At 32.4% G+C, this 13,755-nt stretch overlaps 2 protein-coding genes across 2 annotated transcripts; both read left to right on the top strand.

Moving 5' to 3' along the window:
* On the top strand, positions 1–4,035 carry LOC114395826 (4-coumarate--CoA ligase-like 1). Its single transcript, XM_028357685.1, has 6 exons — positions 1–525; positions 1,183–1,764; positions 2,381–2,573; positions 2,661–2,806; positions 3,447–3,514; positions 3,629–4,035. The coding sequence occupies exons 1-6, from the start codon at positions 103–105 to the stop codon at positions 3,876–3,878; spliced, it is 1,662 nt and encodes a 553-aa protein (XP_028213486.1). The 5' UTR covers positions 1–102; the 3' UTR covers positions 3,879–4,035.
* A 1,904-nt stretch (positions 4,036–5,939) lies between these two features.
* On the top strand, positions 5,940–6,686 carry LOC114396842. Its single transcript, XM_028359032.1, has one exon. The coding sequence runs from the start codon at positions 5,940–5,942 to the stop codon at positions 6,684–6,686; it is 747 nt and encodes a 248-aa protein (XP_028214833.1).
* Positions 6,687–13,755: the final 7,069 nt, after the last annotated feature.

Below are 13,755 nucleotides of genomic sequence, written 5' to 3'. Positions count from 1 at the left end.
CAAAGAGTATGACTAGAAATGTCCATATAATCTCACATTCTCAAACCCATTAGAGTGGAGCACATACAACCTTGTGAGTTGTTTATCCACACACACTCAAACATGGGAACCTATGTGGAAAATTTCGCAAGTGAGGAGGAACATGTCTTTCGTAGCCAACACTCACCTGTTCCTGTCCCTGACAACGTGACATTGCCGGAATTTGTGCTCCAAAATGCTGAATTGTATGCTGATAAGGTTGCATTTGTGGATGCTGTGACCGGAAAAGGGGTTACTTTTAGTGAGGTGGTGACGGGTGTACACAGGTTTTCTAAGGCCTTAAGAACTCTTGGTCTGAGGAAAGGGCATGTTGTGATTGTAGTGCTTCCAAATGTGGTAGAGTATGCCATTGTTGCTTTGGGGATAATGGCTGCTGGTGGGGTGTTCTCAGGTGCAAATCCAACATCACATGTATCAGAAATTAAGAAACAGGCAGAGTCTGCTGATGCCAAATTGATTGTCACAAATGTCACAAACTATGAAAAGGTAATTGCTTCAAATAGATCATGTACTTTATTTTTTCATTAGCTTCTTCGGCAACTTAATTAAGCATGTTAAAGTTGTTGATTTTTATAATTAGAAAAAAATGTTTTTAGTTTCTATATTTTTGCTTAATTTGATTTTGGTCCTTTTATTTTGAAACTGACAAATATAGTCCTCCAACTTTTGAAAATATATGAATTTAGTCAATTTTCACGTTTAAACTAACATTTAGTGGTGATTTTTTATCACCACTAAGTTGGAGGAGGGATTAAATTCAAGTATTAGCAAAAGTTAAGGGATTAAAAATCAAGTTTAACCGAAAGTATAAGGAATGAAAACATATTTTTCTCTTTTTTTTTCTTTTGAATTTAATATATTTTTCTCTTTATAATAACTACTTTAAAATCATACTTAACATGATTTTTTGATTGATTGATAAATAATAATGCATAGAAATTAGACTCTAAACTATGAGTAAATAGGACATACATTGGCTCTGTAAAATGGTCTTTACACTATCATTCAATTATCAAAATTGTCATGTATAGTAAATATGTTGAATAACTATAAAATTGGTTGATAGTGTAAAAATTTACACTAATAATAAATAAAAATTGTCATGTATAGCATTTGAGATTTGTTGAGTCGATATAAACACAGGTAAAGGCTTTGGAGCTACCTATTATTTTGCTAGGAGATGAAGTTGTTGAAGGTGCCATGAATTGGAACAAGTTGCTTGAAGCAGCAGACCGTGCAGGGGATGATTTGACAAAGGAGCCTATTCAGCAGAATGATCTTTGTGCCATGCCATTCTCATCAGGCACCACAGGAATGTCAAAGGGTGTGATGCTCACTCATAGAAATCTAGTGGCCAATCTTTGCTCTACACTCTTTGGTGTGACCAAAGAAATGGAGGGTCTGGTCACCACACTAGGCTTGATTCCCTTCTTTCACATTTATGGCATCACAGGAATATGTTGTGCCACTCTTAAGAGCAAAGGGAAAGTTGTGGTGATGGGAAGGTTTGAGTTGAAAACTTTTCTCAATGCCTTGATCACACATGAGGTCACATTTGCACCCATTGTGCCCCCTATCATTCTCACCTTGGTGAAAAATCCAATAGTGGATGAATTTGACCTCAGCAAGCTAAAACTCCAGGCCATTATGACTGCAGCAGCTCCACTTGCACCAGAACTCCTTAATGCTTTTGAACATAAGTTCCCTGGCGTTGCTGTCCAAGAGGTTGGTACATCATTCATCTATAGTGATAGTGTTGCTAATTCACCGAGCTTTCCCACTTCCCACTTCTCAAAATTTCATGATTTTGTTTTCCTTTCTGTTCCTAATTTAAAATTTTCATACAAGTCTCTCATGAAATATTTTCAACTAAATGGTCTCTATGTTATGAGAAATTATTGTATGGTCCAGCATTACCAAATGTCTATAATCTCAGTTAATCTCCATGTAACACATAATAAGTTTTATCAATTCTTTTTTGTAAATTAAAAAAATTGGCTAAGTGTGACATGGAGGATCATACAATACAATAATTTCTTCCATGTTACTCTTCTGTCATGAGTTTTCCATTTGGTCTCTTTAAAATGGAGTACTAAATGAAAAATTTGTCAAAAGAAAATGAAAAAACAAATTGAAAACTACAAGAAACATTCGGTAATAACTAATGTTTTATGGATGGCTCATTTAGAAACAAATTAAAAGAGAGAATAAATGAAAAAATTGTAATATTTTTGAAAGACAAAAACTCAATCAAATATTTTTAATTATGTAATTTGTATGACAAATAATGTGCATATTTAGCATGGTGTATCTTCCTTAAGTGTTAGTTTTTCTTTGTTAGGCATATGGACTAACTGAGCATAGCTGCATCACCCTCACTTATGCACAAAAAGGATTGGGAAGTACTCATAGAAACTCAGTGGGGTTCATCCTCCCAAATTTGGAAGTTAAGTTTGTTGATCCTGACACTGGTCGATCCCTCCCAAGGAACACACCTGGGGAACTCTGTGTAAGAAGCCAATGTGTGATGCAAGGTATTGGAGATACAATCTTCCCCAAAAATCTATAAGCTTATGATAAATTAGATTGTCAATGAATATAAATCATCTACGCCTCTTCAGGTTACTATAAACAGGAGGATGAGACTGCCCAAACCATTGACAAGAATGGATGGCTTCACACAGGTGACATTGGATTCATAGATGATGAAGAAAATGTATTTATCATTGATCGTATCAAGGAGTTGATTAAGTACAAAGGCTTCCAAGTAAGTTCTTGGTGTTTCACATGTTTAGAACAGGAAAAACAAATGAATATATGTATGTAGGGTGGGTATAAAAACAGTCAACCAATTAGAAATTATATTAAATATATAATTTTAATATAATTATTTTTAAAAGTTAACAAATTTATCACATCTTATAATTTAAGATTAGACGATAATGTAAAAATAATTTACATTGTCAATACATTTAAATTAAATTCAAAACAAATTATTAGAAAGTTGAAAGGTTTATGTGTGTGCGCACACGTGCGTTATGTCTTAAAAATAAAGAAGAATAAAATTATGAATAAATTTAAACCTTATATATACATTTATGCATTACTAATTTCTTGAACAAAGGTTGTCCTTGCACTTTCATATGAAGAATTTGGTCGTCTTTAAAATTAAGAAAGACTAAACATATATATATATTTTAAAGTTTGAAGACTAAATTGATCAATATGAAATTACATTAACTTTAATCACATTTGAACAAAAGTATAGGATTAAAACACATTTTTCCTTACAATTTTTTGTCATGAAAGTATGAATATCTTATAATGTGCTCAATTTAATGGTCTTTAAGGGATCATATGGCCATGTAGAAGCGAAGATTAGTTATTTCTTTTTTGGACACATGCAGGTTGCTCCTGCAGAGTTAGAGGCCATTTTGCTGAGTCATTCATCAGTTGAAGATGCAGCTGTGGTGCCGTAAGTAATCAATCATAGTCTTTGTTAATAAATTTAATCTCACAGTTCTATTGAGATTTTAGTTTTCAAAAGTCTTTCCAACCTTATGTTATTTTTCTTATAATGTTTGTTCAGATTACCAGATGAAGAGGCTGGGGAAATCCCAGCTGCAAGTGTTGTTTTGAGCCCAGGTGAAAAAGAGAGTGAGGAGGACATCATGAACTATGTTGCCTCCAATGCTGCACATTACAAGAAAGTGAGAGTGGTGCACTTTGTGGAAGCCATACCAAAGTCACCCTCTGGGAAAATCATGAGGAGGCTTGTCAAAGAGAGGATGGTGGAAAAGATGAAGACAGAGTCCTTAACAAAATCTAAGAATATCTAAATCACTAGCAAATATTATGTACTTTGCTTTAATGTCTTCTAGTTTGTCATGGTTGCACTGTTGTTAAGTGACGACTAATTTGACATGGGATTTATTCTTTTACTACTTGTTGAAGAGATATATTAAAAATAAAATTTGACACTTTGGTATAATTTTATTTGTGCCTATTCTTATGCTTTTATTTGCGATTCTTCTTCCCTAGATTACTAAAGCTGCCGAGAGGCAAGTTCTTTGAATTTCCATTTATTCATCTATTATTACGTGCATAGAAATTTGATCAACTTCAGCCTAATAAGGATGTGTTTGGACACCCGTCAGAATCACGTTGAATGGGAAAATCACACTTTCCAAAGCAAAAATACCAAAGCAACTAGTATGTTGTAGCTTTCATCTGAAAGTCCGTTGACGTTGGATTCAATTCTTAAAATGTTACAATGTGTATAGCACTAGATTAGCCTAACTTACTTATTTTCCCTTTCTTTTGAACTCATTCAATCATCCTCGAAAATTAAGTGTATCAAAACCAATAAATAAATAAATTATTCATCAACAAATAAAAAGACTTTTTTTTTATTCTAACAAATCAATAATTTAAGTGTAAATTACATATTTCTCTCCCTTTGCTTTGAGCATGCTTAATTGCATTCACTTCCCAAGGCAACCCAAAACGTGCACTGACAATGTAAGTAAATACCGCAACCAAAATATCCAATGCTAATGGCATTCACACTTTACAAAATCTGCACACAACGCAACCCAATGGCCAATGCCAAACCATTATGCCAACACATCTTCCAATCCCTTTTAGTCTTTTTTACTTAGTATACCTCTCACTCTAAAGTTGTCTCAGTCTCTCTATTTTTCATATTCATCGGAAGATAAGCTACTGTTGCTATTTGTTGCTGTGTTGGGTTGTGACAATCAATGTGTGTGGTATATGCTAAGTTCTATTAGTAGTTTTTCAACTTCTTAAAGCTATCAGTTTGTATATTTGTGGCTCAACTATGTGTTATTGTAATTTGAATATCTGTTTTGGATAATTGGAGTTCGTTTATGTATTTTGGTATTGACAACACTTTTTTTTATTTATTTATGATTTTATTCACTCTAGTCTTCCTTGTGTCATTATTTAGCATTCAAGTGTTTTGTGATTTCAACCACTCAAAATCCTTATATCTGGTTGGTAGTCATTAGTTTTAATCTTTCTAAGTGAAAATTAATATTGTTTTTTTTTCAAAGGTCAGGTTGGCTTGCAAGTTATTGAAATGAAGAATAAGAATGGAAAACTTAAATTTGAGAAGTTCACATGGAGGATTCAGAACTTCTCTAAATTGGACTGCAAGAAACTGTGCTCCGACAAGTTTTTGCTTGATCACCATACATGGTGCTTGATTAAATTCTTGTGTATTATACATGCATTTAGAATGCTCTTTGGCATGATATTCATTTACTTGTTACTTCGTTTATAGGAGGATTCTTGTCTATCCAAAGGGGGCTGATGTGGGCTACTTGTCAATTTATTTAGATGCTGGTGTTGTTAATTTGCCTTTTGGCTGGAGCAAATTTGCACATTTCAAGTTCTCTTTAATTAATCTGGCCAACGGAAAAATGACTAAAATAAAGGGTATCTTTCATCCTTCTCTATTCTCAAATTGAACTTTTGTATGGAACTTGTCTTTCTTAGCAATTTCATATAGAGGCTATGTTTTGGTTGGGTGTTACATTTTTGGTAGAAGCATCAGATTAATTGACATTTTAGCCATTCCTTAATTATTCAGATTCCATCTTTCCTGCTAACACTTCCAACTTGTTAATCTTTTAACCTTTCAATTATGTGTCAAGTAATAATGTATGTTTGGTTCAACTCTGCAATCATGCGTGGTTCTATTTTATCAGATTAATAACTTCCATGGATGTATAGGCGTGACATATATGTTCTGAGGCCTTTTCTGGTTATTAAGATAGGCTTTTAGAGGTTATTATAATAATCATATCATTGATTTTTAGTCTAACTCCAACTCAACTGACTCTTGATATATGAATTTGTCAGAGACTACAAAAATGTTCAATGCAACAGAAATTGCTTGGGGTTTTCCAAAATTCATACCCTTAGATGAACTTTGTGACTCTAGCAGTGGGTTTATTGTGAATGATACCTGTATAATTGAAGTTCAGATTTTGGTTAGCAAGTCAGAACAGGATAATCAAGTAAACCAACAAATTAACAAGATTGATAATAATCATGATATTGATAAGCCTATTAAACACACGGACAATTTCTTACCCAAGGAAACGCTCACAACCTCATTTGGTGAGCTAGTCGATTTTCGGGGTTTAGGGAAAATAGAGCAAGTTTTTGTTCAATTGTTAGAAGAAGTATGTTCTCGACATCCCTCACTCATTGACAGTCAGCAGAAAAGAAGTGGCAGGTTTGTTGAATGGGCATTCACAGCTTTGGGTCGAGTTCTACATTTTCTCAAGACTAAAAAGGTGAAAGATATGAATGGTGATGCTTGCAATCATCTTCAAATTTTATGGGAGGAGCTGAAGATGTTTAGATTTGATTTGACTTGGCTGGAACCTCATGTTCAATCTGCCTTGGGTATGAAAACTTGTATTGAAAGATCTGTTCAGATGAAAAGGATGGGGGAGGATGTGACTGCTTTAGAGATGGAAACAAAGAGGTTGAAGGCAAAGATGATTGAAGCAGAGGTAAACCTTGAAATAGCAAGAAGAAACTTAATGAAAGAAAAAGAAGGCTTTGAAGAGTGTGATTTGGATGCTGAACTGGGATATGGACGACCATAATTTGTAAATATGTCACTTGAAGAATTCAGCAGAGCTAGTACACATGTTTTTGATGAACATTTCCTAAACACCTGAGTGTTCTTATAGACATCAATGATTTTATTAACTGAAATGATGTGGTAAATTGCATATGACAATTATATTATGCTGATACATATATGTTTTGATGCATTATACATCTGTCGTTTCTGTGTACATAAGTTGCTACTACTTGACTAATCTTAACATGAGCCCTCAATATTTGGGTGCCCATATTTTTATTAACCATCAAAATGAGAATATTCTACATTGTACCTAATCCCGTGGCTAGGACCACAAGTGAAACCCGGGTCCAATTGAAATGATGTTAATATAAACAGAACATCTGCACAAGTAAGAAATAGTGAAACATAGAACCAAAATACCACAGGCTAAGTGACCATTGCTTATCATGGAGTTATATATCCTAACAAGTAACATCCTTGGTGTTTCCTTCATGGATTCTTTTTATTTTTATTTTTTTTAATTGAAGTGTGGCCTAAGACATTTTATCTTCATGGATTCCATCGATGTTGGGGATGAGTTTTGGTGAAGAAATGGACAGCTTATCGATCAGTGCTCCTTGGCAGCCATCGAGTTTATGTGGAAGTGTGGAACCGAGTACTATTTTGAATTTTCAGCCCACATGATCTGGACAAAGTTTTTCCATCGGGGAAGTGCCATTTTTTAAGTAGCATTTAGTATGGTTCTATGTATATCTTTTTAGTAAAGTGAAATACATCTATAAGGACTGCACAATAAGTGAGTGAAGTTAATCTTGGCCATTCAATTATATATAGATGGTTAAGGTTAGATTTAAGTAAAACTACTCATTATTTTAAGTGCCAATGTTTGATTTTGGTTAAGAGCAATGATCATTTGCCCTTGAGGGAGATTTTGAGTGCTGTTGCCAACCAACTAATCTCAAGTTGAAATATTATAAGAGGTGTAGATGTTATTGCCTTTGAATGTTGTTTAAACTAATAATGATTTCAAAATGTTTAATTTTGTTTTGTAAAAAAAAATGCTTGGGACTAAGGTTAAGTTTTTCAAAGATTGACAAGGTTAATATGAGTTTTGCAATAGCAAGCTCTGCGTCCTAGACTGCTGAAGGAAAGAAAGATGGTGACATCCTTTACATATCGACTGCTAGCAGAAGAAGTCCTAATTGAATGAGCATTTACAGGTTTGGGTCAAATTATGCATTTAATTAAGACTAAAAAGGTAAAAACATTTGAACAATATATATGCTTGAAATAATCTTCAAATACGGGAGGAACTTAAGACTTTTAAATTTGATTTGACCTGGCTGAAATCTCATGTTTAATTTGTTTTAAGTATGAAAAATTACGGAGAGAAAGCTGTGCAAGTGTAAAAGATGAAGGAGACTGTGGTTGCTTTAAAGAAAATGAACAGGCCGGAGGAAAGATGCTGCTACACTGGTTGATATTGAAATACCAGGAAGAGATTCCGGGAATTAGAAGGCTCTCAAGAGAGGGATTTGGATGATGAACTAGGATATGGAGGACCATAAATTTGTGTCACTTGTTTAAGGAATTCATTGTAGGTAGTCACAAGTGGTGTATTTGTGAACAATTGAATATGAAAGTAGACATTGATTATTCTATTAATGGTGTTTCTAAAATTGTACTATTTGACAATTTTACTAGGCTAATACTATTTGATGCTTAGCTACATGAACAAAAAGCAGCTCAATTTTCCAAACCAGCAAATTGATTTTTGCTTAACGACAAACATTGGAGTGGCATTTTTCATTTGTTGAACCAAGGAAATGGTATGAGCAAAATTGACACAGTATGAACCTAAATTCATCAGGAATTTTATGTTGACAGAAGAAGTTGCTGGTGTCAGTCTTCTTGCTTAGACTTGAAGCCTTGAATTAATCTTATCTTAGGAGGTCAAGTTGCACGGGAGAAAGTTTGTATTTGAATTCTGCATAATACATTTAGGGAGCGGCAATGAACTTTTAAATGTGATGGAATCCCAAGTTGAGCTTAGTCTCATGTTCAGCTCAAAGGACCGAAAGTGTAAACATATCTTAGGATTATACCATAAGTCAAAGATGCTAATTACAATCATAAAAAAAAACTTTGCACCTTTTCGAGTTATTATAGTTTGGGGAGGGAGTTTATTTGAAAGATAATTATGATAATAATTAATACTACCTTCTATCCTATATATAAGAAACTAAAGACAACATTCTCTTAGTCCTAATTATAAGAAACATATGATATTTTATTGCTAAATTTCCTTTTTATCCCTAATTAATTGTAAGACCTATTAATGGTTACACTCATTTCCCACAAATGCTAATGCATTTATTGAGCTGTCAACAAAAGAAGACATATTCATTGCTTGAAAAATTATCTTTTGAAAAATAACCCCCTCTTTAATCATTAATGTAATGGGTAGTCTTGAAATAAGAGTAAATGATCAATTTAGTCCCCATAGTTGACAATTTCATTCCTATAATATGAAAATTATCTATTTAGTGCACAAATGTTAAATGTCACAACGATTTAGTTCAACCGTTAAAATCCTTCCATCTCTGTTAACAAACCTAATCTATGTGGCTCACACTTATCCACGTGACAAGTACAAGTGTGCACAATGACTTTTCACATCATTTTGGACTAAATTGTCACTTTTTTTAATGTATCGATTTTCGAAGCAACAAACACAACAACTACCTATAGATGAATTTCCCTTCTAAAAATTTTCTATCAAAACGTATATACTTAGTGACAAATTAATCCCTAACAAATATTACTAATTGACAAACTAGTCCACGAAATAAGTGATAACATAAAACTGTTGTTCATTACACATAACATACCCAAGTAGTAGTAAAATTTCTACCATGATGGTACATTACCAAAAAAATAAAGACACCAAAACATGCCACAATGTCACTGTCATAACAGAATTTTTCAAAAAGATATCCAAAATACATCTAAAACACGTTAATGCCTAATGTTCCAAAATATGTCTAAAACACGTTGAATCACTTTAAAGGGGGTTGAGGCCGTTGGATATGTGGTGTAAGGATGAAGCTCATGAACCTTGACTATGACACTCTTGGAGATACTCCACTTGGAAATGGAACGCTAACCATAAGGGTATTTGCAGGTCGGATAAGAGGTGGTCTGACTGCAGGTGCAAGTGGTACAAATGTGGGGACATTGGCAGCTTCAACAATAGTTGCGGGTGGTGTAACTTCAACTGCAACCTCTTTAGTGTTTGGTGCATTTTGAGAGCAAACCATTTCTTCATGCATTGAATGAATGAAATTAAAATAAGTTACTATATTGATGTTTGAGAGTAAATGGTTTCTAAATAAAAAATAGATCACCAAAAATATTAGTATATTGTTGTTTGAGTTGTTGCAGCTATAGTAGGAGTAACAATATATAGCTTTAGGTGAGGGTTTTCATTTTTTGGGTTTAGGTGGCATACCACCATTATTGCAGCCCCTATTATTGTGGCCTTCAAGGCCTCATCTCATTTAAGTAACAGTGGGAAAATTCCTTTTCATTCTGGGCCTATTGTTGTTGCTTTCTCCCTCAATTGTGTCCTTTCTCATAGCTTTCTTAGGTCGTCCAGGTCTTCTCTTCATTGGGGGTGGCTTTGGTTTGTCACATGGTGTCCTCACCCAATACTGTTGACTCTTGGTAGAATGAATGTAGTAGTCATATGTTGCATTATATGACCCCAATGCCAACATCCCATCACAATAGTCCTAAGGTCTGTAATTTTTGAAACGGATTGCAACAATGGCATGCTTGCATGACAAAGCTAGATATAACACAATAAAAGACAACAACAAGATAGGAATTCAATTCAATCCAACACTAAACATAAGATAGTATGAAATAAGAAAATATAAATATATGCATGGACATATATACCAATAAGCAAATGAATTCCACAACCATAAAGTTAGAAATGTTATACATGTCAACTGCATGGCTACCTAAATTCATCAAGAATTTCATCTTGCTTGAAGAAGTTGCATGAGTCAATCTACTTGCTTAGGCTTAAAGTCTTGAATTAATCTTATCATAATAGGTCGAGTTACACAAAGAAACAAGGTCGTAAAATAATTTACAAGATAAAAAATGACTAATACACATAATTGTTTAGTTGAATTTGAATGTATTTATAGTCTGTTCCAAAAAATATGCAATGTAGAATACAGATGTAGAATTGTCAATTGTCACTTGTCATGGATTTTAGACATTTGAGAATTTACGACATTCATTTATTTATTGTTATAAACTTTTAAATGGAAAGGATAGGATTCTTGATTTGTTATATTTTGGCTATTTTACTTGGATGTTACGTTGAACATATTAATGTGTTTTTTTTGCTATAATGTGTGTATTTATTTGTTATAAACTTTTAAATGGATAGGATAGGATTCCTAATTTTTTATATTTTGGCTATTTTACTTGGATGTTGAACATATATATTAATGTGTTTTTGTGCTATATTTTTTTAGAGAAGTTAACATGAGAAATTTGTTATAAATTGATTTATGAATAAGTTAATTTTTATTTCTGTAAGTTTGTACTTTTTTAATTTTGACTTCTGTAAAATTTTTATTTATTTTTAATTCCTGTAAATTTATATATTTTTTTTTAATTTTGATCTTTATAAGATATTTTACTCATTTTTAATTCATGTAAGTTTGTATTTTTAATTTTGGTCTGATAAGCATGATATATATGAAAAAATTAAAATTTTAAAGAAATTAAAATTAAAAAAAAAACACAAATGATTAAAAATGAAAAAAAAAACTTATCGAAACCATAATTAAAAAAAATACCAATTTATAAGGACTAAAATTAAAATAATAAATTTATAAGAACCAAAAATATATTTAAATCATTAATTTATAGAGAAACTCATTTTAATTTTTTATTCTTCTAAAAGTATTTATAGAAAAATTTATCCACACTTATCTAAAATCACAACCCATAACAACTCAATGCACAAAAAATAACAACCCTATCATATGATGCCATTATTCCATATTAGAATATGATTTTAGGTTGCAGCAAATTTTGAAGTAACCACCTTACAAAGCCAACCAGGAAACGTAGAACATAATCTTCAGTGCCGTTGTCAAGAAATAACATGAGAAAAATATACATTTTTCTGGAATTTACAATGCAAGATCTGTATCCCTTAATTGGATTACAACATTTAAATCAATTGCCATTTTCAATATTTTCTGTGAAAATTCATTTAACAACCCGAAAATCACATTTGTTGTGTCCTTAGCATTTGCAGAACAACAAAAAGTCCTGGATGAGAAATGTTTTAAATACTCAATCCACGTACTCTTGCCCAAATCCACCTATCAACATCAAAATAGACTAGTGACTAGTAACAGTTTAGTAAGATTATATATATTGCACATGCAATGCGAAACAAGCATGATCCTTTGCAAAAGGCAAAAATAAAAAAGGATTTTTATAACCAAATCTATACAACATTAGGTTAGTTTATTCAATTTATAAAGTACTAATATAATTAAGCTAAAAGTTGAATATTCCTAGTAAAGTAATGATCGATAAAATGCCAATTACTTGTTGAGCATGTTAGTAATTACAAATTATGTTCTGATAATATTAATTACTTTTAGTTTAATTAGCAGAATCAAAGTGATACTTTTGTGAAAAAGGGACTTATCATCTGATTAGATCTAGGAATGAAACGACTAAGCAATAGGCAATTATATATGTCTTTCTTGCTGGGATTGCTTCTTCCTTCCCCGGAATTGTTTCGTATACATATGCATGCAATATTTTAATTCACCAACTTTCTCCATAATTATTGACCTTTCCAGGACTCAAATCATTTTTTAAAGGAATCAGGAATACAAAACAATGAAGCTATTGCGTGTTAACATTTAATAGGTGATCATTAAACTTGTGCTTGACTAGTGCTGCAATAAATAATTTGACCACCTTCTTAAATAAATGATTAGATTATATCATATTATTATTAGGTCATGTGTAACTGTGCTAATCATACTTAATCACCCACCAACACACATATGAGCTGCATTGAGGAATCGTATATAATTGATTTTGCTTAACACAAGAATAAATTATTTTTTCCACTTGTAATTTTACATTTTCTTAAATCTTCTTAAACTTTTTTGTTTTACTTCAAAAATTACAGTCAAAACACAGTGATTAATTAATACGCTGAAACCATAGCTAAATTAATTAAGATATTTGAAGAAAACTGATCACATTTTTGTTTGCTTTCACCTAAATTTAAGAGAAATTTAGTGAAAGTCCAGATGAACAAATATTAAATTATAAAAATGTAAAATGTAATTACCTAAATATAATTTAGCCATTTATATTCGGTTTTATGGATAAAATTAATTTATGTCATTTTTGCTTGATGAAAATTTAATGTGTTGTTAGTATGTTATACTTTTTTTATCTATAAAAATAAAAGTAAGTATTAAAGATTTACAATAACTAAAACATCTATTTAACAAACTGAACCAAAAACCCACCGACTATAATATATATTTCTAACTTAATCCACCACATATTTAATATTTCTCTTTTCTTGAAACATAAGCCATGGTTTCTTCTTTTGTCTCTTAACACAATACTTCTGAATCATTAAGAAGAAAGAACAAGGGAATCCCCCAAGTAAATGTAGAGGGAACACAACCACGAATCATGCTTCCTACCAAAACCAAGTTATGTATGAAAATGAATAACAAACAGCATAAGGAAAGAAAATTGTCGGTGGTGCATGTTACAGCAACGTCACATGCTCCACTTCATCCACCGTCCACGTGGCATCTCCTACACCGTTCAATCCAGGCGGGTCTAAAAACACCCTCTCCCTATTCCTTTACTCTGAGTCTGCAAAAATGCCCCCTTTCATTCACTTTATTTACAACACACTGCCATTACTCATCAACGGTTGATTTTCACCCTACATCATCAGGTTTTCATTGGTCAATGATCAACGAGGCATAACTTTGACGGTC

The sequence above is a fragment of the Glycine soja genome, chromosome 18 (assembly GCF_004193775.1).
Source record: "Glycine soja cultivar W05 chromosome 18, ASM419377v2, whole genome shotgun sequence".
NCBI lineage: Eukaryota > Viridiplantae > Streptophyta > Magnoliopsida > Fabales > Fabaceae > Glycine > Glycine soja.
The sequence above is the reverse complement of the archived record's forward strand: the minus strand, read 5'-3'. Positions and strand labels throughout refer to the sequence as shown.